Source organism: Saccopteryx bilineata, chromosome 10 (genome assembly GCF_036850765.1).
Source record: "Saccopteryx bilineata isolate mSacBil1 chromosome 10, mSacBil1_pri_phased_curated, whole genome shotgun sequence".
NCBI classification, from domain to species: domain Eukaryota; kingdom Metazoa; phylum Chordata; class Mammalia; order Chiroptera; family Emballonuridae; genus Saccopteryx; species Saccopteryx bilineata.
Window position 1 is genome coordinate 8,228,407 of NC_089499.1, and position 27,756 is coordinate 8,256,162.

Here is a 27,756-nt window from a genome sequence, read left to right on the forward strand (position 1 = left end):
TGTCTCAGTGGCCCTCCGGGTCCCAGCCTGTGCCCCTCTTGCCCTGTCCCAAGCAGCTCAAGTCCTGGAGCACCAGGGGCGCACCAGGCCTCGGGACAGTTGTTCGCCCTGCCCACCATCTGGAAGGTCAGGGCTGGGCCTGAGGCTTGTCAGAGTGTGCCCACGCCTCCCACCCGCCGCCAATGGGAGCTGGAGGCCCTGACCTCACGACCCTGCCTAACCCCCAGTGAGGGGGTGCTGTTGCAGGTGGGTCCACGGAAGAAAACGAGACACTGAGCTGGAGCTGAGGGGAAGGAGGGCCGGGCTGGGCCACCAGCTTGCAGAGGCCCAAGGCAGGGCCATCGTCACATCCCGGCAAGAAGCCCGGTCTGGCTGGAGCACGGGTCATGCAGTTGGGTTAGTTCAATGTCAGGCCAAGGAGAGCCTATGCCATTCCAGGGCCCCCGACTGGGCTGGGCAGGGATGACAGAAGGTGGTGGGTAGGTATTGGGTGGGGATGCTTGGTTACCCTCAGGCCCACAGTGAGCCGCTGAGTCCTGCCAGCCGGCTCTCTGGGCCCAGACCCCGCGCTCCCTGACAGTTTCAGAGTTGCAGCAGAGACCACAGCTGACCTTTCACTTAATGGCTCTGGTACCCTCCCCCCCCCCCCCCGCACTGTCTCTGGTCACTAGAGATGTGTGGTCACTAGAGATGTGTCAGGTCTAGGCTGGGGGTCAGGTGTGGAGGGCTCACTGAGTGTCCTAGCCTCAGCGGGGCACAGCATGGCCACTAGGCAGCAGGAAGGGGCCTGTAGTAGGGCCTCAGGCTTAGGCCACATGGCCAGGAACCTGAAGGACCTGTTGTTGGCCTCGGCAGACAGTGACTGGGGGCCAGGTGGAGAGCTGACTCAGGGAGACAGGGCCAGAGGTAGCCTGGGTCCCCCACGGGGCTTGGGTACAGTTGTGGGGAGCAGGTGAGGTGGCAGCTGGTGGCAGGGAAAGGCTGGGGTGCACTCCTGCACAGGGTCTTCCAGGTACTGGGACAGCAGACGAGCCTCTGCAGACCCAGCACGGCCTCTCCCAGGCCCTTTCTGCCGGACTGGGCCCTGGCCCCAGGGACTGGCCCGTGTTTTGGACCCCTCCTGAGGTGAGGCTCCAGAACTCCCCCCGACTGCCAGCCCCCTTCCCTCCTGGAGTGACTCGGGGCCCCAGCTTAGACCACAGGAAGCCACACACTGCTTCCTTTTCCCTTTTCTTTCTTTTTTTGTTTTCCTCCTGTTTCGTCCTCCCAGCCCAGCCGTGAGTGGGCAGCCCGGCAGCCACCCGTCTCTTGGTCCGTCTATCTGTCCATAGGTCCAACCCTTGGGTCCCTGATCACATGACGGTCTCCCACTCCGCCTGCAGCAGGGCGGGTGGCCGCTCCAGCACAGAGGCCTCCTCGTCCAGCCCTGAGCAGGAGCCGTTGAGGAAGCTGTCGTCCTTGGGAGCGGCCGCGGTGGGCGGTGTGGTCTGGAGGGCCGGGGCCCCTGGCTTGGTGTGGCCGGGCAGCTGGGGGTGGCCGTTGGTGGTGGCAGCGGGCAGGAGGCGGGGGCTGAGGGGCAGGCCGAGTCCCGCGCGGGAGCCCACATTGGTCACACTCGTGTGAGACACCATTGGGCCGTAGCTGTAGCTGCTGCTCCCGCTGCGTGCCTTGCGCTTGAAATCCAGTGCCAGCGTCCAGCGGCTCCAGGACTTCTTGATCTCAGCCTGTACCTGGAGCGGCAGGAGCACGGGGGGCCATCAGGCATGCCCCCGACCCCTCCGCCAGCTGTCACTCCAACCCCAGCAGTGCCCCATCCCTGCCCTGACAACACTCAGCACTGGATGGAGGCAGAGGAGGCGGGATCCCTGGAAAATTCCAAGACCGAGTAAAAGCCCTGTCATCTGCAGAACGTGGTGTCTGGCTGCAGGCGGCTGACACACCCAGAAGCTACGAGGCTCAAATGGCCGAGTGTGACCGAGCCGCTCAATATGGATCATGGGGAATTCATGGAGAATTCAACTGTGGGGCTGGGGAGACACTGGGCTATGGCCAGAGATTGATGAGCTCAGAAATCCTAGCACATCCTGAGCCTGAATCACCTGGAAAGACTTTTCACTGCCTTCAGTATGTCTTTAGGGATGTTGTTGGAGAAATCAAGGAAGAACCGGCAGAAGAACAGAGGGACGGGACGCGGGGGACCCCTTGGCACGTCTGTGTCCTCCCTGCACTGCCCCACTGCTGCCCACCGCTTACCTCGCCATTGCAGAAACAGTATATGATGGCGACAAAAAATCCCTGTGGAGAGAGGCGTGGGGGTTGGGGGTCAGGGGTCAGGGCCGCACCTGGAGGGGGAGCAGCCCCCCGCCCTCAGCCAGGCGCACCTGGAAGGAGTTGAAGAGCATCTCGTAGTGCATCTGGACTTGCCAGAGCGTCCCTGAGACCTCGGTGTACGGTGTGGCCATGAAGACGATGTAGTGGACGCCGAAGAGCGGCATGAGCACCAGCGTGGACTTGAGCAGCTTCCTGGGCCAGCAGGGAGGGCAGGTCAGGCCCCCCACTTCCCCCGACAGGCGCCCGCCACCCCCACCTGCCGGCCCCAGGCTCTAGAAGCCACTAAGGGGCCGGAGGCTCTGGCCGCTAGCAGAGGGTAAGCCAGTTCACCAGAGACAATACTTTCCTGTCTTAGCAAAGGGCTCCTAAGGCCCTGTGGTTCGGAGGCTCCTGCAGTGGACCATAGCTTACACAGTCCCCTGTCCTGGGGACCCTCTGCAGGCACTTGGTCACTCCCCGATGGCCCACCCCTCAGGTTTCAGCTGATGTGCACCTTCTTGAGGCCAACCGTTGCCATCTGTCCCTTGGAATCCCTGTGACCAGCTCTTTGAGGAGAGGTCTGGGTTTGTCTCCGCCCTCACAAACCCCAGCTCTAGTGCGGCACCTGGCACCAAGTGGCCCAGGTTGGCTCTGGGGGGCCCCCAGGGCCTGTGGAGACCAGGTGAGATCCCATCACATTTGGTGGGACCAGCTAGGGAATCGGGAGCTGGGGCCTCCCCTCAAAACAAGCTTATTATTGCTTTTGTACGTGACTCTGGGGTCTGAGGGGCTCTGAACTCTGGAGCCTGGGCATGGCGGGGCGGCTCACCGGTACTGCTGCCGCGTGTCACACCGGCCGGCGTTGGTCTCCCGCAGCTTGGTGGCGAGCACCCGGACAATGTTGATGAAGAGAAAGAAGTTGAGCTGTGGGAGTGAGAGAGGGCTGAGTGTCCGTGCTGCACCCCGGCGGGGCAGGGGCAGGCCGCTGGGACTTCACGTCGCACCCCGGGGCGGGGCAGGGGCAGGCCGCTGGGACTTCACGTCGCACCCCAGGGCGGGGCAGGCAGAGGCCTCCAGGACCCCGTGCCGCACCCAGGCTCTGCTCTGCCACTGCCACCGCACTTCAGGCCCTGTGGCTCTGACCCTGGGGTCCAGGGAAGCTTCTACAGGTCCCTGTCAAGGGTTAATCACTGGGGTCAGTGACCCACACTCCCCCCCAGCCCCGTGGCCACCCCTGCTCACCACAATGGAGGCCAGGATGGGCACCTGGATGATCCACTTCTTGTTCCCAGAGCTCAAGTCCCAACACCTGGGAGAAGGAGAAGCATCAGCTCCCACCTGTCCTGTTCCCACCCTGGCCTGCCCACGGAGACGCCCCAGAGCTGGTCTACTCTGAAATTAACTGTGGGGAACACAGGACAGGGGAGTGTTGGGTTGGCCAGGCTTGAGGCCACCCTCAGAGTCCTCCTCTGAAGTTGCCTCTTGTGATCCTGAGGGGTTACCTGGCTCAAAGCTGGACTGAAACTTCCTGACGCTGGGGCCACGCAGGGCCAGGGAATAGGAGGCCCCCGTCGTATATGCTTTGCAGAGGAAGAGGGCACCAGGGCTGTTTCTGGTCTATGTCACCCCAGCCCCCTTCTCCACCTGGACCTACCCGGTGTTGGCCAGGGTGGCTCTCACACTGACCCACACAGCCACGAAGATGGCAGGCAGACCTGTGTGCACAGAGGGGGACAGAGTGTGAGGGACTGCAGACGCTGTTCAAGATGTCCCTCCTCAGCCCACCATGCCAGTCCCAGTCCCCTCATCCCTCATGACCCCGAGCTTACATCATTGTTGTCCCTGACCCCACCCTTACCCTGGACACCCTGGTGACAGGGCCAGACCCTGGACTGTGCTGCCCTGCTCCCCCAACAGCCTCCCCTCGGGGCTCAAGACCCCGTTCTACCCTCTGCCCTCATCTGGATTCTGTATGTCCTACACACACACAATCACACCTGTGGGAGTCGTGGTAGAACAAGGTATCAGTCACTTATCCACGCCTAGGCCATTCCTCCTCCCCTCCCCTACAGGGTGCTGCTCCGGAGTGGGGGGGTCCCCTGTGTGGGGGAGAACCTTTACCTCCCAGCACTCCCCCCCACAGTTTAAAGGGTCCTGGCCACATGGATGAGGTTGGATGGAGTCAAGGTTGTCATTCTAGCTGGGTAAAGAACCACAGGGGAACCTTGGGTGCCCAGGCCTAAGTTAGCCCAGGTGGCACATGGTACATCTGGCTGAGCTCTGCCTCTAGAAAGGGAGCCAGGGTCTCCACCCGCCCCCCCCAGCCCTCCACACTTCATTCTAGGCCTGAGCACTCATGGGAGGGGGAGGGAACAACCTGGGTTTGTGAGAAAGAGAGCTGTGATATTCCTGTCCCACAAAGTTACAAAGTCCCTGTGTTCTCCATCGGTGCATTTTCCCCCTACCCTGACACCCTCTAGCCCCAGAGCCATCCTCAACTCCTGGGACCCGGCCTAGGTCGCCCCCAACTCTAGGCCTTGCCATGGGTGAGGTCAAGGTGAGGGTGTGTGCCAAGGAGCAGGGAGGCGGTGGCTGTTGATCTGAGGGCCTCTGGGTGCTGAGCACTGGGAGGGCTCCAGCCACCAGGCCTACCCCTCTGCAGCCTGGCCAGCTGCCCAGAGCCCAGCCAAGCTCTGGAGCTGCCAACAATAATGGACAATTATCAGTAACTTGATCCGGAGCCCGCGGGGGAGGAGAGCGAAGCTGGGCTCCCCATTCTGCAGAGGGGCTGAGGAAGCCCAGAGGAAGCTGAGAGCCGGGCCGTGGGCCCTGTGGGCACCACACAGTGAGGGTACTGGTGGGGAAACAGGGTTCAGCAGGGAGAGGGCCCCAGATCCCCATTCCAGCTCCAGGATGACCTCTGACCCAGGATTAAGTCCCACATCCTGAACGGGATATGTTGTGTGGGTGCCCTACCCTCAGTGGCCCCCTCTGGGCCTGTCACCCATAGACCCACCCTGCCTGTCCCCCCTCCGCCCCCCGCTGCCCCAGCGCCACCCGCCCCCCCACCCCGCGTACCCCAGCCGAAGACTGTGAAGCCCCACAAGTACTTCTTCTCGGAGAAGAAGGCCATGAAGATGAGGCTGTGCAGGTACAGTCCCTCCACCAGAATCCAGTAGTAGTTGGTGGCCAGGAAGTACAGGAAGAAGGTCACAGCCACCCGGCAGCCAGCCTAGGAGACCAGCTGGAGTTAGCCAGAGGGCGGCCTGCCCCTGGGCATGTGGGGGTTCCAGTGCGGAGGTGAGGGGGGATGGAGCGTAAAGGGGAGAGAGGACAAATGACGCTAGTCAAGTCCCCGAGGAAGGGGCAGGTTCTGGTCCAAGTCCCCTACCAAGAGGGCAGGAGAGCACTCATGACAGTGGCAGAGGGCAAAGGTGAAGAAACAGGTGGCTGGGGCGTACAGGGCTGAGGCAGGAATGCAGGTGACCCCGCCGAGAGTGGGGGACCCTCACAAAGCCCTTGGCAGTAGGGGCTGAAAGCAGGGCTGAGGGGTGCGAGGGACACAGTGAGGTGGGTGTGAGTGGCCTGAAGCCGAAGGTGGCAGGAGACAGGCCGGGAGAGATGGCGGTGGCCAGGGGCCCGGGCGTGGGCTGCGGGACAGGTGCACTCACGTAGCCGGCGGCGGCGGCTGCGGGTGGCGGGGGCGCCTGGGCGATGGCGCGCAGCTCTTGCTCGGTGAGGCGCTCGGCCTCATCGAGGGTGGAGCCTGAGTAGAGCACCGCGTCCTTGACGAAGATGCTCACGGCGCGAAGCATGAAGGACAGGAACAGGTGCATGTGGATGTAGTTGCGTGTGCAGTGCAGCCGCCTGCGGGGCGCGACATCACCGTGGGTGGGGGCATGGGGACGAGCGGTGGTTGGGCAGGCAGCAGGCTGTGCGCGGTGGGTCGGGGCACCCGGCTGGGGCAGGGGTGCAGTGAAGGCGAGGGAGGTACCACACCCGGCCCTCCCCGACCACGCCCACACCGCCCCGCCCCTCGCCCCGCCCACCTAAAGTAGGCCAGGATGAGCACAGCCACGGTGAGGGAGGCCAGCGAGACAGAGTAGCCCACGGTGTAGATCATGCCCAGGCGGTCAAACACCTCCTGTGCAGGTGGGAAGGCACCCAGGGTAACAGAAGCCAGGTTAAGGATGCTGGAGAAGTCAGGACTAGGTCACGGGTCGCAAATGGTGTGGGTGGCCTTACACCAGTCAGGCTGGGGACAGAGAAAGTCTCACCCGTTCACGAGTCTCGTTGGTCAGGAACTTGACGCATTCGCTGTAGTTGGCCCACGTCCGGTTGTGCCCTGGCACCAGCTCCCAGCTGCCATTGCGGTCACAGCGACGGTAGGCATGGCCTGCAGGCCCATGGGAGGGTCGGGGTGGGCAGAAGGGTATGGAGCCACTGAAACCCTGACCTCCACGTTCTCGTACCCCTATTGGGCCCCACCCTATTCCAGCCCACCTTACCTTTGTGGTTGAAGTCATAAATGTAGTCAGGACACGGCACAGCTACCACCTCCCCTGGTGCCCCCAGCGGCCAGCACAGGATGTGGTCCCACTCAGGAAGGCAGGGGCGCCCTGTGCCCATAGAGACAGACAGACAAGGTGGGGACACCAGTCAAGTCCACGGTTAGTGACCTAGAGGGATGACTACATCTGTGGTTGCTGGTTCCCTCAGGGACAGTTACACCCCAGGACTGGGGAACTCAGGCCTGGAGTGTTCTGGAGACACTGCGTTAAGCCCTTCCTCCCTCCTGTGCCCTGAACCCACACGGCCTCATAGAACTCACTATGCCCCTGTATGCAGGTCTTGGCGCTGGCCCCGAGGCCGGCAGAGGCAAGAGAGGCCAATATTTGCTGAGGTCATATAACCGAAGGCCCTGCCCTCCTTGAGTGCTCAGACCCTGGCCAGCTCTCTCTCTTCTGTCTGCTCTTGGCCCCACCTTCCAGATGTCCCAGGAGAAGGGCAAGTTTACAAACTAACTCTTCCTCCACTGAAAATGCTTCCTATGTGACCCTTGCTGGGACCATGGACAGGAGGCAGAAGGTCTCGTTTCCAGTGCCGGCTGGACTCCCAGAGAGCTGCGGATCTCAAGCAGGTGTCCGCCCTCTGCACTTTAGTTCCTGCACTGGGAAGGTGGCACTGACCATATCGACCCACGCTCCTGCCACCAGCCAAGGCCCGCCCCCAAGCACCTGCTGTGAAATTCCAGCGAAGAACACTTTTGGGGCAGAGGTAACCTAAGTGCTCACTGCGGGTTTGAGGGAGGGCGACATGTCCCCTGTGGGGCCCTGGACTCACAGCGGAGATGCTACGTGACCTGCAAGGGTCCCCAGCTTCTGAATCTTCCATTTTCCACACCCCCAGTTCCCTTCTTTCCCCTGCAGGGCTCCAACCACAGGACTCTCCAGCCACCCTGGAAGGCTGCCTGCATGGCTGGACCCACCCCAGCTTGGTGAAAGGCTCTCTGTCCTGGGCACCATATTCCCAGCCCCGCCTGGCCAGGCCCACAATTCCCTCTGGTCCCTGGGGAGCCACAGGGTGACCACAGCCTCCCAGATGTGGCCCATCTGGAATCTGCTGCCCACCCAGCCGGTTCAAACTGGCCCTGTGGCTGCAGCCGGACTCCGCGTTTGTCTCTCCTTACCTCCCTGGGGGACAACGCAGCCCTGCCTCGCCCTTCCTCTCTTCTTCTCTCTCTTCCTTGTCCCGCGGTCTTCGGCCCCACCCTACCCTCCCGCCTGTCTCTATGGCCAGCCTCACTCAGTGTCTTGGTGCACCCTCCTCTGAGGGAGTCCCAGTCCCAGTTTGGAGCTCCTGGTCTCCTTTCTGTCTCTCCCTGCCTCTCTCTATCTCTGTCTCTGTGTATCTCTCTCTGCCCCTCTACCTCCCTGGCTCTGTCATCTCTCTCCATAGAAGGGGTCGTAGCCCCGGGTCTCCCTGTGGTGCAGGGCACATTCTCTGCCCACATCTCCTAGGGGCTGGGCCCATCCAGCTTGCCCGTCACCTCCTCGGCCGTTCCCTCCCAGCCCCTCCCCTGCCTTCCTGGGAGGGGGAGCAGCCTCTGCCTTCCCAGGAGAGCCCAGGAGCTTGAGCTCCCTCGAAGGGGAGAGAGCAGTGGGCAGCGGGGCCGGCGGGCCAAGCCGGTCTCAGATGCAAGTGTGGGCGTACCTTGGCGCCTGCTGCCAGTGGGCACCTCTCTGTCTTCTTCAGATTCAGGGTAGAGCTTCCCAGATGCCTTCTCTCTTCTGGGCTTCCCGGATGTGGATGCGGACGCCCATCCTTTGTCTGATTCCAGGATGTCAGCTGGAGAAATCAGGCGGTTAGGGGTGTCAGCCGTGCCACAGCAGGAGACTCAGGGCGACCTCCTACCTCAGCCTCCCCGGTTGTGCAGCAGGGCCTGTGCTCTGCGCTGCTGACATCCCAGCTGCTGGGAGAGCCGAGATGACAGATTAGTAAGTGCTTTACAAACTCTGCAGCGCTTGCCAGGTGCAGAGGTAATCAAAGGGGTGGAGACTGTCAGAGGGGCTCAGATGGGGTCCAGCACCATGCGATGTGGAGTGGGCGAGAAGGTTGAGCGGTAAATGTGGGCAAGACGTGGGCAGGCGCGGGTGGTGTCCCTGGACCCAGGGTGAGCAGAGCCCACGCAGGAGGCGAAGGGCCCACCAGGGGGCGCATGGCCAAAGCAGACAGCTGTGGCGATGTCAACAGAGCGGTTACGCAGGGAAAATGAAGCCGGTTGGGAGAGCTGGGCAGGTCAAGAAGCTGCCGGTGGGCCAGACAAGAGCAAGAGTGCACAGCGGTCAGGAGCAGACAGGCAAGCCCACCTAGCCTGCCCTCTGATCTCAGATGCTCAAGTCAGGGGTGCCCAAGGGACCCACAGGGACCCTGGAGACTCCATCTGAGGGGGGGCCCAGGCTTGCTCTCCCTGGGAGAGACGCCCGAGGCCTCGTTCCTCACTGAGAAGTCTCCCTCATTGTCTGACGTGCATCCCTGAAGCCGCAGCCCATGCCGGGGCGCCCCGGCTTTCCCACGTCGGGGTCTGCGGCAACAGTGGGGAGCTGAGTGCAGACACACAGCCCGGACCGGGGCAGCCCGGCCGTGCCGTTTTCCTGCCTGCACCCCAGGGCCGCGGGGCGCCAGTGGGAAGAGAGGGTTGGATCAGGAACTGAGGGGCAGAATGGAGTGCCTCCAGGCTCTTACAACCAGGTTCAGGAATCAAAGCAAGGAGGGCCCACCTGACCCCCAAGACCCTGATGTGGCCGGGCAGCGAACCGGGGAGTCACTGGTGGAGCTGATGCGAGAGGCCCCGTGAGTGTGAGGAAAGGGTGTGCACTACAGAGCTGTCATCGTGCTCAACCTCGTCCTGGGTGTGCCAGCCTCCTTCCCCCGCAGCCTCAGGCCCAGCCCAGAGTCAGCCTCCCATTCCGGGTCTGGACCTCTTCCGGGTTGATGAGCTTAATCAGACAGATGTCGGAGGCCCGGATGGGTGCTAATGAGGCCCCGTCTCTGCTTCGAAGAAATGGACTCAACATGAGAACCGGCTTGGGATGAGGGCAGGAGCTGTGAAGCCAGGTGAGCGTCACTCCCACCTTCCGCCTGGCAGGGGTCCCAGGATACTGTGCCGGTGGGAGGAAGCCCTCCCTGCCTCAGGTCAGCACCCTCTCCTGGACAGTGACCACGACTGACAGAATCACACACACCCATCCCTGGCCCACTATGCTCCGCCCCATCCAGCCCGGTGGACCCTCAACTCCCCTGACCCTGAATACTTACTTCTGCCTTGCCCTCTGCCCAGGTGGCCTCTTTCCAGGACCTACTCATCCTCTGGACCTGCTTTGAATACCTCCTCTCCAGGAGGCTGTCCCAGCCCACCCCAGTGGGGTCTAGCATTCTCGTCTGTGCTCCTAACCTCAGCGTGCCTCACGGATCTAAGCACCTTGGAGGTGACTCAACCTTCGCACCATCTGACCCCTACCCTGGGAGGAGAGGCACAGCGCATTTCGGAGCCTGCTGAGTTCGATCTTGCCTGGCCCACCCCACTTTTAGTAACCTCACTTTGGCCTGGCTCCCCTTTACCTGGACAATCCTCCCCTGATGCCACTGGGTTGTGTAGACTGGACTCTGCCTTCCTCTGGCCCCGCCCTCTCCTGGCCACGTCCCCAGACCCTCCTCCTTAGGTCCCCCCCACACACCCCCAGCCCCTACCTGGCCTCTGCAGGACTTCTTTGAGCCGCTTCTCGCACTGGGCCTGGGCACGGTGCAGTAGCAAGATCTGCTCTTCTTTGGTCATGACGTCATCTGCATCCACCTACCAAGTCGAAGTTCAGACTGTATGCAGAACTTCCTAGCAGGTCCCACAACCATTCCAACTTCCCAGAGGGATTCCCCCCTCCCCAAAGGCCCTGACTCTGGGATGTGGGAACTCTGCTTTATGTTGCTCCTACTTTACAGATCGGAAGCTCCAGCTCCAAGGGGTAGGGCTGCCCTACCAGAGGAAAAACCGAGGGAGGGGGCTGACCCCCGTCTGCCCGCTAGTAACCCTGCATGCTTCAGTCACTGATACTCTATCAGTCTGCTCCCCAGGGGGGCATGGGAAAGGGATGAATGTCCCAGAAAGGGTCCACACAGGATCTAGGCCGCCTTTGGGAACCTGGGTGGGAGTGGGGGTGGGTAGGGAGTGCTGAACTCCGGGGAAAATAACTGGTCCTGGATTTCTTCAAGTCCTAGCGCCCTGGGGGACCTTCCGAGTCACACATTCCCATCCTGGCCTTCTCCCCAGTGAGTGCCGAGGAGGCCTCGGCCCCGCCCACCGCTGCGCTGCCAAGAGGGAGCCGACAGTGGGATCGTGGTCTGGGTCGGCCGAGTGCTCCTGTGCAGGCTGACTGGGAGTCACCCACAGCCCTGCTCCCACTGATTCTCTGGAAGCTTCCTCCATCCAAGCAGACCTCTCTCTCTCTGACAACGCAGACAGATCTCCGCTCCTGCTGTTCCATCTGCCTGGACTTCCTTCCACCCACTGAGACTCGCCTGCGCCGTTTTAAGGAGGGGAACAAGAACATTTTGGGAGCGGGGTCTCACCCGAGCATCCGTTCCCCTGACTGAGGGTTGAAAATGAGTCAAAGGGTGAAGGCAGCATCCTGCCCTGGAAACAGCTCAGTGTGCTCAAGCCCATGACGGAGACCCACAAGAGCTGAATGCATTCCCCGACACCCCGGGACAAGGACATGTCCCCTGAGGCCCAGAGCAGGGCTGTGTCTCCTCAGGCTCCACGGGGCAGAGCCTGGCCGGGTCCCTTCGGTCTGAGTGGAGCTCTGCAGGGCAGGAGGACCAGCAGAAGGCAGGGAAGGAGGGAGGTGGGTGGGGGGAGGGGCGGCACCGCGGGTAAGGACTGGCTGGCTGGCTGGGGCGGGGCAAGGAGCTGGGCTGCAGGGAGAAGTTAATTGACCGAGTCTCTTGGTGGCAGCAGCAAGGGCTTCCAGGGCCAAGGAGTCTCCAATTGGCTCTGCCGGCCTTGGGTTCTGCTGGTTTCACTTAGCCGAAGCGCCTCTGCGCATGCGCGTCTGGGTGGCTGGGCATGTGCACTGCCGTGCGCCCCGTCCCTGGGCGTTCTCACATGGGGGCTGCGGACTTGAGGCTGCGTCTCTGAACACGCAGTGAACATGTGGTCTGGGCAAAGGACGGAGTGCGATACGGCTGCTCTGCCCATTAGGGTACGTGTGTGGGTGTCCGCGCTTCTGCGGGTCTCTGGAGTCCGAGCTGGACACCGAGCTCTCAGCTGAACCTTATGCCCACGGCTCCTGGAAGGGCTGCGGCAGCTTTCTGGCAACCCTCTGGCTATGGCGGCTCGAGGGAGGACAACTCTGGCCTGCCCTAATCTAGGGGGCTCCAACACTAACCTGAAGCTCTCTGTGCCCTGGTATTGGGGATACAGGCTGCTGAGGGGGTCTCACCCTGCACAGCTGCCCTGCCCACCCCACCCCCATCACACCATTAACTACCAACACCCCTTCACTACCATCTCCGTTGATGCAACTCACACCTCCATCAGTAACCGCCAGGTCATCACCGTGACCGACACCACCAACCCAACTGTCACCACTCGGTCATCACCAGCGCCACCAGCGTCATGAGCGAGGACTATCACTGCCAGTATCATCACCACCTGCACCATCACTACTGCGAGAACACCATTACCGTCGTCACCCCAGAGCTATTCCACCGGCACCACCAGCACCAAGGGCAACATCCAGGGGCCTCCAAACATGGCTCCAACCTGGGAACTCACTGCCATCAATGTTGCCACCAGACCCTGCTCACTGTCAGTACCTCCTCTGCCATAGTCCTACTCCTCACTCACCACAGCCCCTTCCCACGGCCCCTCTGCCTTCTACCCACCGCCATCTCTCAAGACAACCAGAGCATGCACCGCGCTTTTCCCGACAGAAAGCTCTCGAGTGACTGACGGAGGCAGGCTTCCCCGCCCCTAAGGACTGGCACACCAGCGCTCCCACCGGACACACTCGCCCACTGAGTGTGACTGAGGGTCAACGCTAATGGTTAGACCAAAGGCACTCAGTCAGGGGGTTGAAGACTGCTACTTTGGCTGGCAGACTGACTGACGGACTGGTTTGCTAACTGGGCGATGACCAGGAACTGGCCCTTGGAACGGCTCAGCCTCCACCGCTGCTGTTGGCCTCATCCTCTCCCTGGCCGAGAGGAGGCACACCCTCTTTTCTGGACTCTCGTTTTCATGGTGGGTCTGGGAAAGCCCAGGATGGGGGACAGTGTGTGCTTCTAGCACCCCCCAACACTCAAACTCCTTCATTCATCCCCAGGGACAGGGGCCCCATCTCTGGCCTCTGCACTGTAATGGCCCATTTCTCTGTCACCCAGAACCGCCATTTAAGCAAGGGGAATTCAAGCCTGAGTAGAGGAAGCACTCACTATCAGCTCCCTTGCCTGACGGCTCACATCACCCCTCCCCCCGGCTGCGCCCCCTCCAAATCCAGGAGACTCTGCTACCAGCACCGCAGTTTAAATCCTGCCTCCACCACTGACAGGCTTTGTGTCTTCAGGAAAGCTGTCTAATCCTTGTGCCTCAGTTTCCTACCTGTAAAACCAGGCTAACAACAGGGCTATGGAGAGGGTTAAAAGAGGCACAGCGAGACCTCAGTTAACACTGATAGGTTCTGAGACTTTAAGCGAAATGAAGTGTAACAAAACCAATTTCACCAGAGCCTAATTGATATAAACAACAGTTAAGTTCCTAGAGCATCTTATCACCGTTCTGATGACGTTACTCCAGGCCCTGCTGTGCCGGGTGAAGAGCCAGGCAGGGCTGGCCCGGAGCAGCACGAAGGCCTGGCTATGGACCCCCTGCTGCTGGGCGCCACGGTACCCCAAGCCCGGGACCCAGAGGGGCCTGGGGGGGGAGACGATCTGGGTAGATGTCCGAGTGTGGGGGCCACAGCGAGGGGCGGACGAACAGGAGGTGCACCCCCAAGGACTGGGAAGAAGGAATGAGGAAGGCTTACTGGGTGATGCGCCTCACAAGCCTTTGGGGGGAGGGTGGAAGGTCCTCCCAACTCCTTGCGTTTCGGGAGCACCCTGCACTCACACTGAGATTCAAGGCTGCTGCTCTAGTGAGCGTGGGGGGCCAAAGAGCCCCCCGTTGCCCCTGCGCTGACTGAGGTCTTCTCTGCAGGAGGTGCTGGGGAAAGGCTGCCCTCCGATTCCGATTCCGAGTCCCCTCGCGCCTGGCTACTGCGTCACCTCACAGCCCACCCCTGCAGAACCAGTGTCTTCTTGGCCTGGCACCTGGAGTGGAGGACTCGGACTTGTATCATTTTAGATCCAGAATATGTGGATATTGGCTTTTTGGGGCAAAGACTGAGGACCCAGGGTTGGGCCATGACCAGGGGTCAGTTAGTCACACACAACACTGACAGGGCCACCTAACCCTGATGCCAGGTGTCCCAAATCCCCCTCCCCTACACCCCCTTACTGTGCTAGGTTAGGCAGAGGCGGATTTAACAGACAGACGCACCGGGCAGGCGCCCTGGGTCCCGACTTCTGAAGGGCCCCGCAAAACCCCAACTTCATGCCTTTTCCTAATGACACCAAGTTTGGTTTCCTATGTGCAATTTTAACAATAGTACATATTTTTATTTATTTAAAAATATGGTTAACGTGTATTTTTATTTTCCCTTTCTTTTTAAGGGCCCAATATTTTCTTCTGCACCCGGGGCCTCAGCCGACCTTAATCCACCTCTGTGCTAGGTTAGGGCTGACTTCCTCCGACCTAATCGGTGCAGGGCTTCAACACCGCCCCTGTAGCATGCTCTCTCCACGTTCAGCCCCACACGGAGCCTTCCTGTGTGCACACGTGTGCGTGATACGCGGCCTGTGAACACGCAGGGGTGGGGTGCTGACCTGACCGTAGCCCTGTGTCTAGCCCCGACCTTAGCTGGGGGAAGGCGGAGAGAGGCAGGCTGGGAGCAGTGAGCTGGCACCTGAGGGGCTCCAGGCTGGGTGCAGACGGGGGCTGGAAGCCAGTATGTTATTTACAAAGATGGAAGCTGCTGTCCCAGGGAGAGAGCAGTGTGTGGTCAAGAGGCCCGGATGTGTTTCTCATTTCCTGAGTTCAGAAGCTGAGAGGAAGAGAAAAGCCATCTGCTCACCACCCCTCCCCCCGGGAGCACACAGCTCTAAGCCAGCTCCCGAGGCGACCCGGCCGAGGATGGTGCTGAGGATGGTGCTGAGGATGGTGCTGGAGCCGAGGGTGGCAGCGATGGTGGCACTGAGGACAGGGAGGAGGCAGGGTCAAGGTGGGTGATGGAGGTGTGATGGTGACAGTGGTGGTGGAGGGAGCCAGTTCCGTGGCCCTGACCAGATGAGAGCCACTCCTCTCAGTGCCTCTCCTAACTGCCAAATTCCACACATTCGCTGTCCGTGATCCCAGACAGGCCCAAAGTCTCCTCCGGGCAAAACTATGGAGGAAATACAAGGGATCCTTCTTCATCAGCTGACACCTCTGCCCCTGGGGAAGGTGCTTCTCCCACGTACAGTGCAGCCTCAGGGTGCCCTCTTGGGTCATCTATCCATCCCTCCGGCTGGGTCCAGCCTGGTCCCCTGGGGGGAAGGCGGCTGTTGGCTTCTTGCTCGCCTCTAGAGGACACTGGTCATCTGGTGGCCATCCCTGGACGTGACCTCAAAGGAGCTCTTTTACCTGTTGGCACCAGCCATTGTCCCTGGACATTAGCCACATGTCCTTCACCTTCCACCATATCCCATCTTACAAATGGGGACACTGTGGCTGAGAGTCACCGTCAAAAAAGAAGAGGCTCAGCGGTAGAGCGTCGGCCTGGCGTGCGGGGGACCCAGGTTCAATTCCCGGCCAGGGCACATAGGAGAGGCGCCCATTTGCTTCTCCACCCCTCCCCCCCTCCTTCCTCTCTGTCTCTCTCTTCCCCTCCCGCAGCCAAGGCTCCATTGGAGCGGAGATGGCCCGGGCGCTGGGGATGGCTCCTTGGCCTCTGCCCTAGGCGCTAGAGTGGCTCTGGTCGCAGCAGAGCATCGCCCCCTGGTGGGCAGAGCGTCACCCCTGGTGGGCAGAGTGTCGCCCCTGGTGGGCGTGCCGGGTGGATCCCGGTCGGGCGCATGCGGGAGTCTGTCTGACTGTCTCTCCCTGTTTCCAGCTTCAGAAAAATACAAAAAAAAAAAAAAAAAAAAGAAGAGGGTCAAGGCTGGGGCTGAGGTCTGCTTGACACAGGCTGCCACCTGGAGGAAGGGGAGGAAGGAGGAAGCACCCCACCACCTGGATTCTCTAGCGCCAGCCTCAGCACCAGCTTCCCACCGGCTCGGATCTCATCTGCTGCTGCGCCAGGCAAGTGCCTCTTTGCAGAGCACCTAAGGCAGCCTCCACAGAGGTAATTCGGGGGTGGAGGCGGACACACAGGTGACCAGATGGTTACGGTGGTGGCGGCAGCGGCTTGTGCTCGGCTCTGACAGCAGAGGACAGCTGAGCCCGAGTATTAGGAGCAGAGAGAGTTCGTGCCTTGAGAAAAACCAGGAGGAGAAAGCCTTGGTGAACAGGAGACCCCCTTATGACCTCCTGGCCTTCCTACACCCCTTCTCCAGGTTCTACTCCTGGGGCCTGTGCTGGCACCCCTCAATGTCTCCCATGCCAGCTGGCTAGGGACTGCCCCCGACGTCCTGCTGCCCTCAGTCTGCCCGGCTGGCCCGAGCAGGCTGGGACGGGCTCCCCGCCGGCTGGCGACACTCCGGCCTGCCACTGCTGACAAGTGTGGACTGTCCCTCCCCCTCACCAGGCCTTCCTGAACAGGCTGCCTGTGTTTGGGGCTGGGGGGGGGCATTGGGGGAGGCACTGTGCCGCCTCGCAGCCTCTCATCCTGGCCAGCATGGAGGCCTTCAGGACAGACGGCGGGATGGAGCCCAGGATGGAGCCGGTGACCAGGACAGGGTGGATCTATCCTCACGGGAGGGCTCTCTAAAAACCTGGCCTGGGGGACCGAGGCCCAGGAGGATGGTACGGCCTAACCCAGCCACGGCTTGACCGGCCAGCAGGATAGGATCCCGCCGGGTCTCACTTCCGCACAAGGCTGGTCCCCGAGTTTGGGTTCTTACAGGTCTGCAGGGTCCTGACGTCTCTGCGGCTGTGAGCAAAACTCTGCACCCTCTCCACGTCACACTATACTCTGCAGACAATGTAAGGGGTCTGTCCGACCCCCACCACACCCTTTCTTTTTCCTGGGGACTCTCTCTCTCTCTCTCTCTCTCTGGCCTTCCTGATGTGGTGGCCGGACCAGGGAGTGTCCCCAGAAGGCCCACAACAGGAATCTGGGGGAGGCCGCTTGATGCCTCATTAAAACATTCCGAAGAAAACCCAAGTTCCCGAGGGGAGGGCTTGCCCCCCCCCCCCCGCCCGCTCCATCCACAGGCGGTCGGTCCCCAGAGCTGGGGGTGGGGGTGGGGGTTTAAAGGGCAGGTGATATAAAAAGCTCCAGCAAATCAATATGGGAAAGACAACCCAGACAAAGACGGGTAACGGCTCTGAGAAAGCTCTCAGAAGACGGACCATACACCAACGTCAAGTCCAAAAGCTCACTGGTAATTGGAGCAAATTAAAATGACACGAGACAGCACTATTCACCTATCAGAATGGCACAGGTGAAGAAAAGAATGCTCTCAGTCTCCTGTGAGCCAGAGGGTGTGGGGAAGAGACTGCCTGCTGTTTTCTGGGGTTGGGGCATAAGCCCAGCGGCTTTTTAGACAGCGTTTTGGCCACGTCTATGACAATTACAAATGCGGTGTTCTCAGACCAGCAATCACAGAATCTAGAACTACCCCACAGGGAACTGGTCACACGGGGACACAAGAGGGCATTTCAAGGAGCTTGCTGCCACGGTCTGGAATCACACACACATACACACACCAGCCGAAAAGTATGCAGTGATCTAAACGCACATTCCGAGGAGCTGACGCACGATTCCCAGATTCTGGAATACTACGCAGCGTTAAAAAAAGGGCAGATTCACATTTACTGACAGAAAGGTCTCCAAGCCCACCTGTAAGCAGAAAAACACATATGCCAGAGCCCTATCTGCAAACTGATAGTTTGTTTAAAAACAAAGCAGAAACAACTGAATGAAACTATCCACTTGATAGGTACACAGAAGAGGCCTTCTGGAAACAGAAAAGGTGGGAAGTACATCCCTCCCCCAAGACTGTTAAAAACAGTTTTCTCTAAAAGGGGTGTGGGACTTAGATGTAAACAGGATGATGTTTATCTGTATTATTTGGCTTTTTTTTTTCCCAAGATAAAGGGTGGGAGAGAGGGAGAGACAGAGACAGGAACATCGCTCTGCTCCTATATGTGCCCTCACCGGGATCAAACTGGCAACCCCTGCACTTTGGGACGAGTGTTGGAATAACTTTGGGAACCGAGCTATCTGGCCAGGGCTGTGTTATTTGACTCTTTAATAAGAAAAAACATTTTCAAGTGTCAGTTAAGTTAAAAAATAAGAAAATAAAAGTAAAATAATGGGGTTTTATATTTTAAAAAAAGGAGGAAAGAGAAAACCCAGAGTGGACGTGGGGATCTCTTGCCAGCGCAAGTCCTCACTCTGCTTTGGAGGAAGAAGCTCAGTGCAGAAGTCTAAAGACCTGGGTTCAAATCCCACCTGTGCTGCATGCAGACTCAGGGGAACCCCAGGGTCCTGCCCAGAAAACGGGGTGGTGGTGAGTGGATGGAGTGAGAAAACACAATGTTTCTAGTTCAGAACCTGGGGAACTATTCAATGCACATAGGTGCCTTCTTGTCTTGAACAGTGAGCCCTGTTGCTGACCTGCTCCTGGAGCAGACTGGGAGGAGTCCCCTGCACTCCCCCCACCCCACAGTCCCTCCCGAGTGACTCTGAAGTCACATCTCTACTCTTAAGGCCAGCCCCCAACAATGACCTTCAGCCTCTCCTCCTGCACTTTCTCCTTCCCATGTCCTTAGAATGCCACGTCCCCAAGGATAAGACCACCCCTTTGCCTTCTATTCACAACCTGTGGGCTCGCCCCTCCCTCCAAACGTCACTCCTCCTGACCCTAGTCTTGCAGGTACTCTTCCCTGTAAGGCACCGGACAGACCAGCTGAGTCCGGCCACTGAAAAGCACCCCCGAACCATGAGATCTCTGGAGATGTGAGCCGGGTCCTGGGGCTGGCTATGTGGGCCGCAGACAGGTTTGGTGGCAGAGGCTCTCAATTGGGGCTGGTAGGCGGGTGGGCACCGGCACAGATATGGGTGGGAGAGGCAGTGCCTGGGGTGAGGAGAGGGAGCTGGCAGGCTGGCAGGCTCTCGCTGGTTCTAGCTGAGCCCAGAGAACCCACAGCGTATTGGGTGACTCTCGGGCCATATCCTTTGGCCCTGAAGCCAGGGAGGGTCCTGTGCACTCACAGCCTGAGAGTCCAGCCGCAGATGCCCCAACAAGATCCTGGAGCAGAGTCAGCCCTGACACTTCACCTCCTGCCCTACCCTCAGCCTTGGGCCAGAGCTAAGCTAGGGAGATTTGCCACATGTGCCTCAGTTTCCCCAGAAACCTAGTGTCTGGCCTTGGGGAATCCATTATCCTCCACCCCACGTCACAGTGCTTGGCACTTGGTTGGCATGCAATAAATAACGGTCATATTGGTTGTGTGATTCAAGTCAGTTAAAAAATGGGGCCTGGTCTGTGGTGGCATAGCGGATGGAGTGTTGGCCTAGAGTGCCGAGGTAGCCGGTTCGAGTCCCTGGGCTTGCCCTATCACGGCATGTAAGAGAAGCAACTATGAGTTGATGCTTTCTGCTCTTTCCCCACCCCCTGTCTTTCTCTCTCTCCCTCTAAAATCAATAAAGAAAATCTAAAAGATAATTTTTTTTAAATGGCAACAATAACAGAACCTTTCTCAGAGGGTTTTTGGAAAGATAAACTAGTTAATACTGCAGAGTGCTTAGAAGTGTCTGGTAAGTAGACAGTGGTAGAAATACGAAACCCATCGGCCTGGGTGCACGCGTACCCACAGATGCACACACATGCAAGCACAGCTATGCTCCTGCAAGTCATGTCCAGACCCACAGCTTCGGACACACGTGAGCTCACACATGGACTCACACACTCACACAGTCCCGGAGAATACCATGCCCAGAGCCCACAGAGCCCTGCTCTGACACACACACTTACTCACAAGACACCCAGACCCATCACCTTGTCTATCTTTGGACAGCTGCACGCACGTGTACGCACACACAGACTGCGCTGCCGGCTCTGCACAGTGGCTATGATCACACACCCTGCAGGGGGCCCTGGGAAAGATGAGCCTGGCCCGAGGGGAGGACAAGGAAAGGGCTCTGGGCCCTGGCATTCATCAGGGTGCACCTCTGTTTCTCCGTCTACAAGTCCTCCTATGGGTGATGTCTCTGGCTTTGGGAAGCCCGAGTCATGGGACACGGGCACGGGTGAGTGAGACACGCCAAGGCCCGTGGCAGAGACGAGAGCCCAGATCAGGGGATTCTTAGGTAAATGTTTCTTTCTTGCTGTTTTTTTACAGATTGGAAAACTGAGGTGTGAGGGAGCCCAAGGTTACCCAGGCATTGGGCAGGGCTGAAGGAATCCCAGAGCCTCCTCTTCGAGGCTCTGCCTGGGTAGGGATCTGGTCAGGAGGAGGAGGCTGCCTGCAGTGCCTGTCTTTCCAGAAGGCAAAGGCCTTCACCTGGGAGGTGCGGGAGACGGCAGGGGCCTTGGAGTCAGATGCACAGGCAGACAGCCTCATCAGCAACGGGCTGGTCCCCGGGCCAGGCCTGAGGGCGGGATCTGACTGACTCTACTGGACAGAGGCCCCCAGACCCTGGCCCGGGATGAAGAGGGCACTGCCCCTGTGCGTCTCCAGGCTTGGCTTCTGCCCGCGTCTCCCTGTTCTTCTCTGCTATTCTTGGCCTGTCTGCTCCTGCTCTGGGGAGCTCTCGACCCACCTCCTCTTTGTCTCTGTCTCTTTTCTCTCGCTATCTCCTCATCTCTCATCCTGTCTCTTTTGCTCCCTCTGGTCCCCTCTTGGTCTCTGCTCCCAGGAGGGTACAGATGGGGTCCCCCATATTCCCATGAATTCCCTCCCTCACTGGAGTCCCCCTTCAGAGTGCCTGTCCTGTAGAAATGTTCTGTGAGGTCCATCTCCTTCAGGGCACTCCATTGCCCCTCCATGCCACACCACACCGCCTCCCTGGGCAAACAGCTTTCACTCTGGGTAAAGCTGGGCATGAGTGCCAAGTGTGTGTGCATGCCTGGGACCCTGGGACCTGGAGGGTCCTCTGGCTTCCACCCCCTGCCTCGGGTATTCTGACTTCAGATCCACAGCCGTCTGTCTTGGATTGCAAATAAAACTTGCAGAAAACAGACACCCCCAGAGCAAAGTCTGTGGGATGCCACATCAGGACCAAAGCCCAGTCTTCTGCTAAATCACACTGTCATCTTTGAGGGAGACAACCAGAGCAGTGGTGCTCAGAGAAGCCGAAGAGAGGGAATCCCCAATCACTGATTTCCAGACCTGGGACCCCACACCCAGGCGTCAGGAGCAGGGAGACTTTAGGCATCTAGAACCCAGAATTCTGACACTCCAGAGACAGCAGGTACCGAGGATCCTGAGTCAGAGGGACCCCCCACCCATCCAAAGTTCTAATTACTCGGGAAACCCAAGACTCTGCGCCCTGGACACTCCTGAGCAAGCCCGCAGCCTGTCCTGGAGTGCGGACTGGGGACTTACCAGAGCGTATGCGGAGCTGAGCACCGGGCACCAGAACAGGAGCGCCAGGCCGGGCGCGATCCGGGCGGCCCCCATCGCCACCGCCTAGGGCCCCGTCCCTCGGGGCAGCCGCCGCCGCCGGCCCTGGTGATGGTGGTGGGGTACAGAGCTGCGTCAGGCCGGGCTGCCCCGCCCACGCCGGGGCCTAAGAGACCCCGGCAGCCCGGCGGCCCGAGGCCCCGGGGCCCAACGCGGGGCCCATGCGCCGAGGGCTAGCGAGCGAGCGAGCGCAGAGGAGAGAAGGAGGAGGAAGGGAGGCAGCCGGGGGCCGGCGGGCGGCGGGCGGGCGCCGAGCGCTGCGGAGCTGCCCGTCTGCCTCGGAGCGGAGAAATCACATCCATATGGCCGGGCCCCCCGCCCCCGGCCCGCCCCCCGCCCCTTGCCCCCCCCCACCCCGCGCCGCCTTTTCTTTCTTTCTTTTTTTTTCTTCTTTTGGGGAACTAGGAGCTGTGGCTTCGCCCCACGCCCAGTGGGGGAGGGGTCGGGGGAGGGGTTGGGGTCGCGGTCTGCGGGGGGCGCACGGGGCTGTTATTTTTAGCTCCGCGGCTAGCGCAAGGGGGGTGGGGTGGGGCGGGGCGGGGCGCGCCGGGGGTGGGCGCGATTTGAGCCGCTCGGGGCGTGCTGCTTGGGGACGCGATCCCGACTTTGCAGCGACACTGGAACCTTTGGTAGTCAAGTCGCCTGCTTCTAGCCCCTCAACCCCCTCACATCTCCATTCCGTCCACAGCCGCCTCCTGCACCCCCTCCCCGTCCCGGGCGGGAGCCCCGCCTGCGCCCGCGCGGCTGGAGCGCGCTTGCGGCCGGGACGCTCTGTCCGTCTGCCTGTCAGTCTGTCTAGCTCCCCCGGCCTTGGCCTCCGTTCTTCCAGCAGCCCCGAGCTCCGTTTCGGTCACTCCCTCGCTCCCTCCCTCCCCTCCCCCTTCTCTCTCTCTACGAAAACATTTGCAAGTTTCCAAAAAAGCCACGGAGCCGAGAGGCTCGGGGCTGGCGGCTCCACCGGGCTCCGAGGAGGCGCCGCCGACTGACACTGAGACAGACCAGCCCACCCGTCCCGGTCACCCCTACCCAATTCCGGCCTCCTCCCCTCGGCGCCGGCCCCCGACCCCGACTTACTCTGAGCGCGCCGCCGCGGCCCCCGCCTAGCCATGGATGTCGGGGACCCCCCGACAGCCGCCCCAGGACAGCGCCCCGTCCGCGGCCCCAGGGGTACTTCATGGAGCTCTCGGGATCCCCCCTGGCCCGCCTGGCTTCCAGCACCCCCCGCCTGGCCGCCGCTCGGAGCCGCCGCCTGCCGCGCGCGTCCCTCGCCTCGGCGTCTGCCGCTCCCCCTCCCCCGCGGCTGGGCGCCCTTCCCTCCCCCGCGCCCTCCCTGGGCCTCTCCTGCTCCCGCCCCCCTCGGTCGCCTTCGACACCGTGTACGGAGGAGCGAGCGGAACCCTCTGCCCCCTGCCCGGGACGTTCTCTAGAGGCCGCGGCCCGGGGTCGCAAGGCAGTGGGATGTGAGTGTGGAGGGGACGGAGCCGGGGAGCTCTGACTTCGGGGCATGGGAATGCGGCCCGGGACGCTGCCGCCGCTTCCTTTTCCCGGGCGCAGACGTTATTTTTTCTTGTCGTCCGGCCCGCGCCGGTGAATAGGGGCCCCCAGCTGCGAAGCAGGCCCTCTTCACTTAGAGGTGCCCCGCGCGCCCGTGGCCGCGGCTCTGTCTGCTCGCCTGCGGGGTCCCTGGGGAAGCTGCTCCGCCGCCGCCCGCCCCGCCCTCGCCTGGACCCCGAGCCTCGGAACATCCCGAGTGGGTCAGTCCGCGGGGCCTTGGACCCGCCCCCGCCCCTGCCCGCGCCTCCAGCCTCATGCTCCTCTCCTTCCCTCCCTAACGTCCCTTCGGGTCCGGGTCTCTCCAACTCTCAATCCATCTGTACGCGGACCCGGCCTCTGCAGCTCCACCCCTGACTCCACCCGGGCCGGCTCCGGGCGGCAGGACCAGGGGCTCAGCCTAGACCCCCACCCGCAGGCCCCACCTCCTTCTCCCAACCGGTCACACCCCCAAAAGCCCTTGGCGGGCCCTGGTCCGTTGGGGACCAACAGTTAGGGAATGAGAGGGAGGAGTCTTTGGGGACTAGGGTCAGGTGGGCGGGGTTACGTGCTTTTGACGGGGTGGAGACACCTGAGCGCCTGGGATAGGGTGCCTCAGAGCCCAAGACTACCAACTCTCAGTACCAGGTTGGGAAGCTGAGGTGTTTGGAGGGCCCGGGGGTTCCTGGACTGGAGGGCTGTGAGGATGGTCCCGAGGAAGCGAATGTGACTGTGGGGCCCTGGGAAATATCATTCAGACTGAGTAACAGCCCCTGATGGCCCACTTACCAACTGTGTATTTGGGGCACGATGAGTCTTCTGCCGTCTGGGCCTCAGTTTCCTCCTCTGTAAAACGGGGGCTTGACCAGCTCATTCAAAGGGCACTTTTAACTTAACTGTTTTAGTGCTTTGGAGGATGGGTATCCAGACTCATGGGCTTTGGGGACTCCCCAGACTCAGCTGTGGAAATTGAGCTCCTCAGACACCCTCCCCCAAATCCTCCTGCTCAATGTGAATGGGTCCCCCAAGCTCAAGTCCTAAGGCCACTGGAATCCAGCTGCATGCAGCCAGCCCTCCTGGCCGCCTACCCCTCTCCCGCTCTAACCTGCCTATCTCCTCGCTGCCTGCACAGCAGCCTCCACACACTGTGTGGCCACACCCTCCCCTGTGCCCCGCTGCCCACGACTTCCTCGTCCTGGCACTGAAGGACTGGGCTGTTTGAGGCAGTTTCCTCCAAAGATGACTGTTCCCAACAGGTGCTGCCCGCGGCCTCTCCCTGTGTTCAGTCCCTTGCCTTTGCCCCTGTCGTTTCCTCTGCCAGCGTTATTCTTCTTGACCTGGTGTACAGGACATCCCTCCGTCCTGGTGTCCCCACCTCCTCCACTCGTGGGGTGGGGCTCTGACTTGGGGGCTGCCCCCTATGATGTGTGGCCCCTGTGGTGACAGAGGCCCGGGTGCTCAGAGTGAACCTAGAGAACTTAAAGAACACTTGTGGTTCTTGGTGTTACATTTTGATGGTCTCAGGTTTATGTCTCTGTTTCTTAGCAAGTCTAAGTTTTAGGATTGATGACCACTGACCACCCCTTTGGTGACAGGAAAAGGATATTCACGGAGGGATTCAGGGAACTAAGAGCTGAAACTAGGTGTGATGGGGGAGTCCTTAGATCTGACATCAGAAAGTTTGAGATTTGGAAACAATTTTTTTTTTTTTTTTTTCATTTTTCTGAAGCTGGAAACAGGGAGAGACAGCCAGACAGACTCCCGCATGCGCCCGACCGGGATCCACCCGGCACGCCCACCAGGGGCGATGCTCTGCCCACCAGGGGGCGATGCTCTGCCCATCCTGGGCGTCACCATGTTGCGACCAGAGCCACTCTAGCGCCTGAGGCAGAGGCCACAGAGCCATCCCCAGCGCCCGGGCCATCTTTGCTCCAATGGAGCCTTGGCTGCGGGAGGGGAAGAGAGAGACAGAGAGGAAAGCGCGGCGGAGGGGTGGAGAAGCAAATGGGCGCTTCTCCTGTGTGCCCTGGCCGGGAATCGAACCCGGGTCCTCCGCACGCTAGGCCGACGCTCTACCGCTGAGCCAACTGGCCAGGGCCTGGAAACAATATTTATACTTGGAAGGACCAGGGTAGGCTGTGGATAGGTCTGCAGAATGGGGTCTGGTGGGCTCTGAGCCCCTGAAGGGTGTTCCAGTACCCATAACTCATGTGTCTCATTCAACAGTCCCCCTGCTGGACATTCCACTGCTGAGGGTGGGGCCACTGGTCCCTTAACACCCTTAGGCCTTTGGTTAAAGTGCCACCATGGGGGTAGGGTGTCACACATTAACTGGTAGAGAGCCACCCTCACCTTTTTTGACAAGCAAGCCCCAGGGCCCCAGGGTCAGTTTCTGGTCAGTTTCAGGTCAGTTTCAATGGCATTTTGAAAGGCCTAGGTGGGGGGGGTGGGGAGTAGGAATAAGTCCCTGTGGGGACTCCCCTCTCAGATTCCAGGCTGGAGCCTAGGAGGAGGAGCCGTGGTAATCACTGGAACTCAGAACCGGAGCAGGGACTTGTTTCTGGTGCAATGGCCCTAAGCTGACAAGCCTATGCTGCCATCAACCGCCAGCCAGCCAGCCGAGTAGGGCTCTGGCCAAGGTACACACGCCCTGGGGCCAGGGTGGGCACCAGACTCAAACAGCATAGACAGAGGCTCAGTTCTCAGCTCTGTAGCCTGGCCTCGCTCTCGGAAAAGCCATTGGCCCCACCTGGGGGCAATGGCCTGCAGACCCCCGTACTTCAGCCCTAAACCCAAATCAGCCTGAATCGCAGTCTCAACCCTGATCCCAGATTGAGCTTTCCCCCAGGTTGAGTCTTTATCCCAGTCTGACCTCTAACCTCTGGCTGAACCCTGACCCCAGGCTGAGAGCCTCCACCCAAACTTTAATCCCAGATCTCTCTCAGGTTCCAGGTCTCTCTGGAAGGTTTTCAAGACAAGGGGCCAGTAGGGGAGGGGATGGCCTGGCCATAAGTGAAGCGAGGTGCCACTTTTACAGCCATTTCGGCTGCTCATAAACACCCCCCACCCCACCCCCCACCTGGCTGAGTCACTGGAGGCCCCCACAGCAGCTGGTTGGGCTGCCCCCTCCCCCTGCAGCAGGAAGCACAGTTTCTCACCTCTCGGGAAGGCCAGAGAGGGAAGCAGAGGGCACAGGAGTCTGGAGGCTCTGTGGAAGGCAGGGAGCATTCCCAGGGCGATTCGAGGCAGGGGTTTTCTGTCCCCACTGATTAGACGGTCACAGGCCCCCTGTTACTATAGTGCCAGATCCACAGCTGTCTCCACGCAGGCACTCCTGCCTTGTCTGCCCCACGCACAGCACAAGTAACTCACACTAACCCGGGGGGCTTCCACGGCCTGGCCCCTCCCAGCTGCACTCCGGCCTCAGGACTTCCCTGGATCCCACTCACCTGGAAGCTGCGAGGTCTTCCATGTGGAGCCTGGAGCCACAGAGCAGAGTCAGGCTGGCCATGGGGAGGCCATGGGGAGCAGCCCTGAGCAGGATGCTGCTGTTCAGGACAGAACAAGGCCTGAGTCAGAGCTTTTGCTTAAAAAGAAAAATTAATTATTTTTTACCAAGCTCTGCACCGGCCCAGGACTTTGTCCCAGATGCCTGGTGGGGGAGCAGGGGCAGGTCCGAGAGTACCGGTATGCAGGGGCCCTGGGCTGGGCCCTCCCTGCCCCCGTTCTTGGGTCCGTCTGCCCGGCTCCCAGGTGAGCTCCGCCTGCAGCTGTGGGGGCCTCACTGGCCTTCTCCTTGCCCTGCCAAGCCCCTTTCTGACCGACTCTCCTTCCCTCTGTTCCTGTGTCCCTGTCTGCCCCTTCCAGCCCTTTCCACATCTCAGAAATTTCCACATCTCGAGGCCACCATGACACGTGACCGCAGCCCCTCTGAGCAACTTCATTCAAGTTTTGGGCACCTGCACAAATCAGATGGAGGCTGGTGGCTCATACCCAGGTCACAAGCATTAATACAGATGGGAGCAGGCCTGGTCTCCCAGCACTAGGTACCCAGTGGCTGCCAGCCAGGAGAGATATGGGGACCCCCATTCTACTTTTGTCCTGACCCCTACTGTCCCACAGGCCCCCTCCACCCCTGTCAGACTCACTGCCCACCGGAACTTGGGCTCCTGGCATGCAATCATCTAGAAAACCTTCTCTGGGTGTCCCCCAGGTCTCTCCAGGCTCAATGCCTGCTGGTGCAGCCACAGGTCAGAGAAGCAGGGGGTTGTGGACAAAATGCCCTCCGTCTGTGGGTCTGTGGAATGAGCTGTGCCAGAACCAGGGCTGGTTGACAGGAAGGAAGATTTCAGACACGATCCTGGAATTCCACCCCAGGCACAGGAGACCCTGGTTGGAGGTTGTCCTTCTCCCTGAGCCCAGCCAGAGCTGGTTTGTGTCTGGAAGCCCCAGGCTCAACCTGACGAGGCATAATGATTCACGTGGCCGCTGCG

General features: G+C 60.5%; 1 protein-coding gene across 4 annotated transcripts; it reads right to left on the minus strand.

Moving 5' to 3' along the window:
* Window positions 1-668: 668 nt before the first annotated feature.
* On the minus strand, window positions 669-27,454 carry PTH1R (parathyroid hormone 1 receptor). Of its 4 annotated transcripts, XM_066245347.1 has the most exons (16): window positions 26,713-26,857; window positions 24,053-24,109; window positions 21,656-21,778; window positions 10,561-10,663; window positions 8,524-8,658; window positions 6,819-6,929; window positions 6,588-6,706; window positions 6,360-6,454; window positions 5,982-6,177; window positions 5,389-5,542; window positions 3,965-4,025; window positions 3,553-3,619; window positions 3,140-3,234; window positions 2,382-2,523; window positions 2,254-2,295; window positions 676-1,730 (listed from the first exon to the last, which is right to left on the minus strand). In XM_066245347.1, the coding sequence occupies exons 3-16, from the start codon at window positions 21,728-21,730 to the stop codon at window positions 1,353-1,355; spliced, it is 1,773 nt and encodes a 590-aa protein (XP_066101444.1). In that variant the 5' UTR covers window positions 21,731-21,778; window positions 24,053-24,109; window positions 26,713-26,857; the 3' UTR covers window positions 676-1,352. The 4 variants fall into 4 exon arrangements, with proteins under 4 accessions (XP_066101443.1, XP_066101447.1, XP_066101444.1 ...); XM_066245346.1 differs by lacking the exons at window positions 21,656-21,778; window positions 24,053-24,109 and adding an exon at window positions 27,419-27,454 and having other exon boundaries at window positions 669-1,730; window positions 26,713-26,811; XM_066245350.1 differs by lacking the exon at window positions 24,053-24,109 and having other exon boundaries at window positions 675-1,730; window positions 26,713-26,851.
* Window positions 27,455-27,756: the final 302 nt, after the last annotated feature.

Excerpts from the sequence above, each read along its gene's own strand:
- PTH1R (XM_066245346.1), bottom strand. The coding sequence starts at position 27,439 with ATGCCAGGAGCCCAAGTTCCG. Across the intron at positions 26,812-27,418 it reads TGCCAGGAGCCCAAGTTCCG|CAGCATCCTGCTCAGGGCTG; the intron begins GTGGGCAGTGAG and ends TGTCCTGAACAG. Across the intron at positions 6,707-6,818 it reads TTATGACTTCAACCACAAAG|GCCATGCCTACCGTCGCTGT; the intron begins GTAAGGTGGGCT and ends ATGGGCCTGCAG.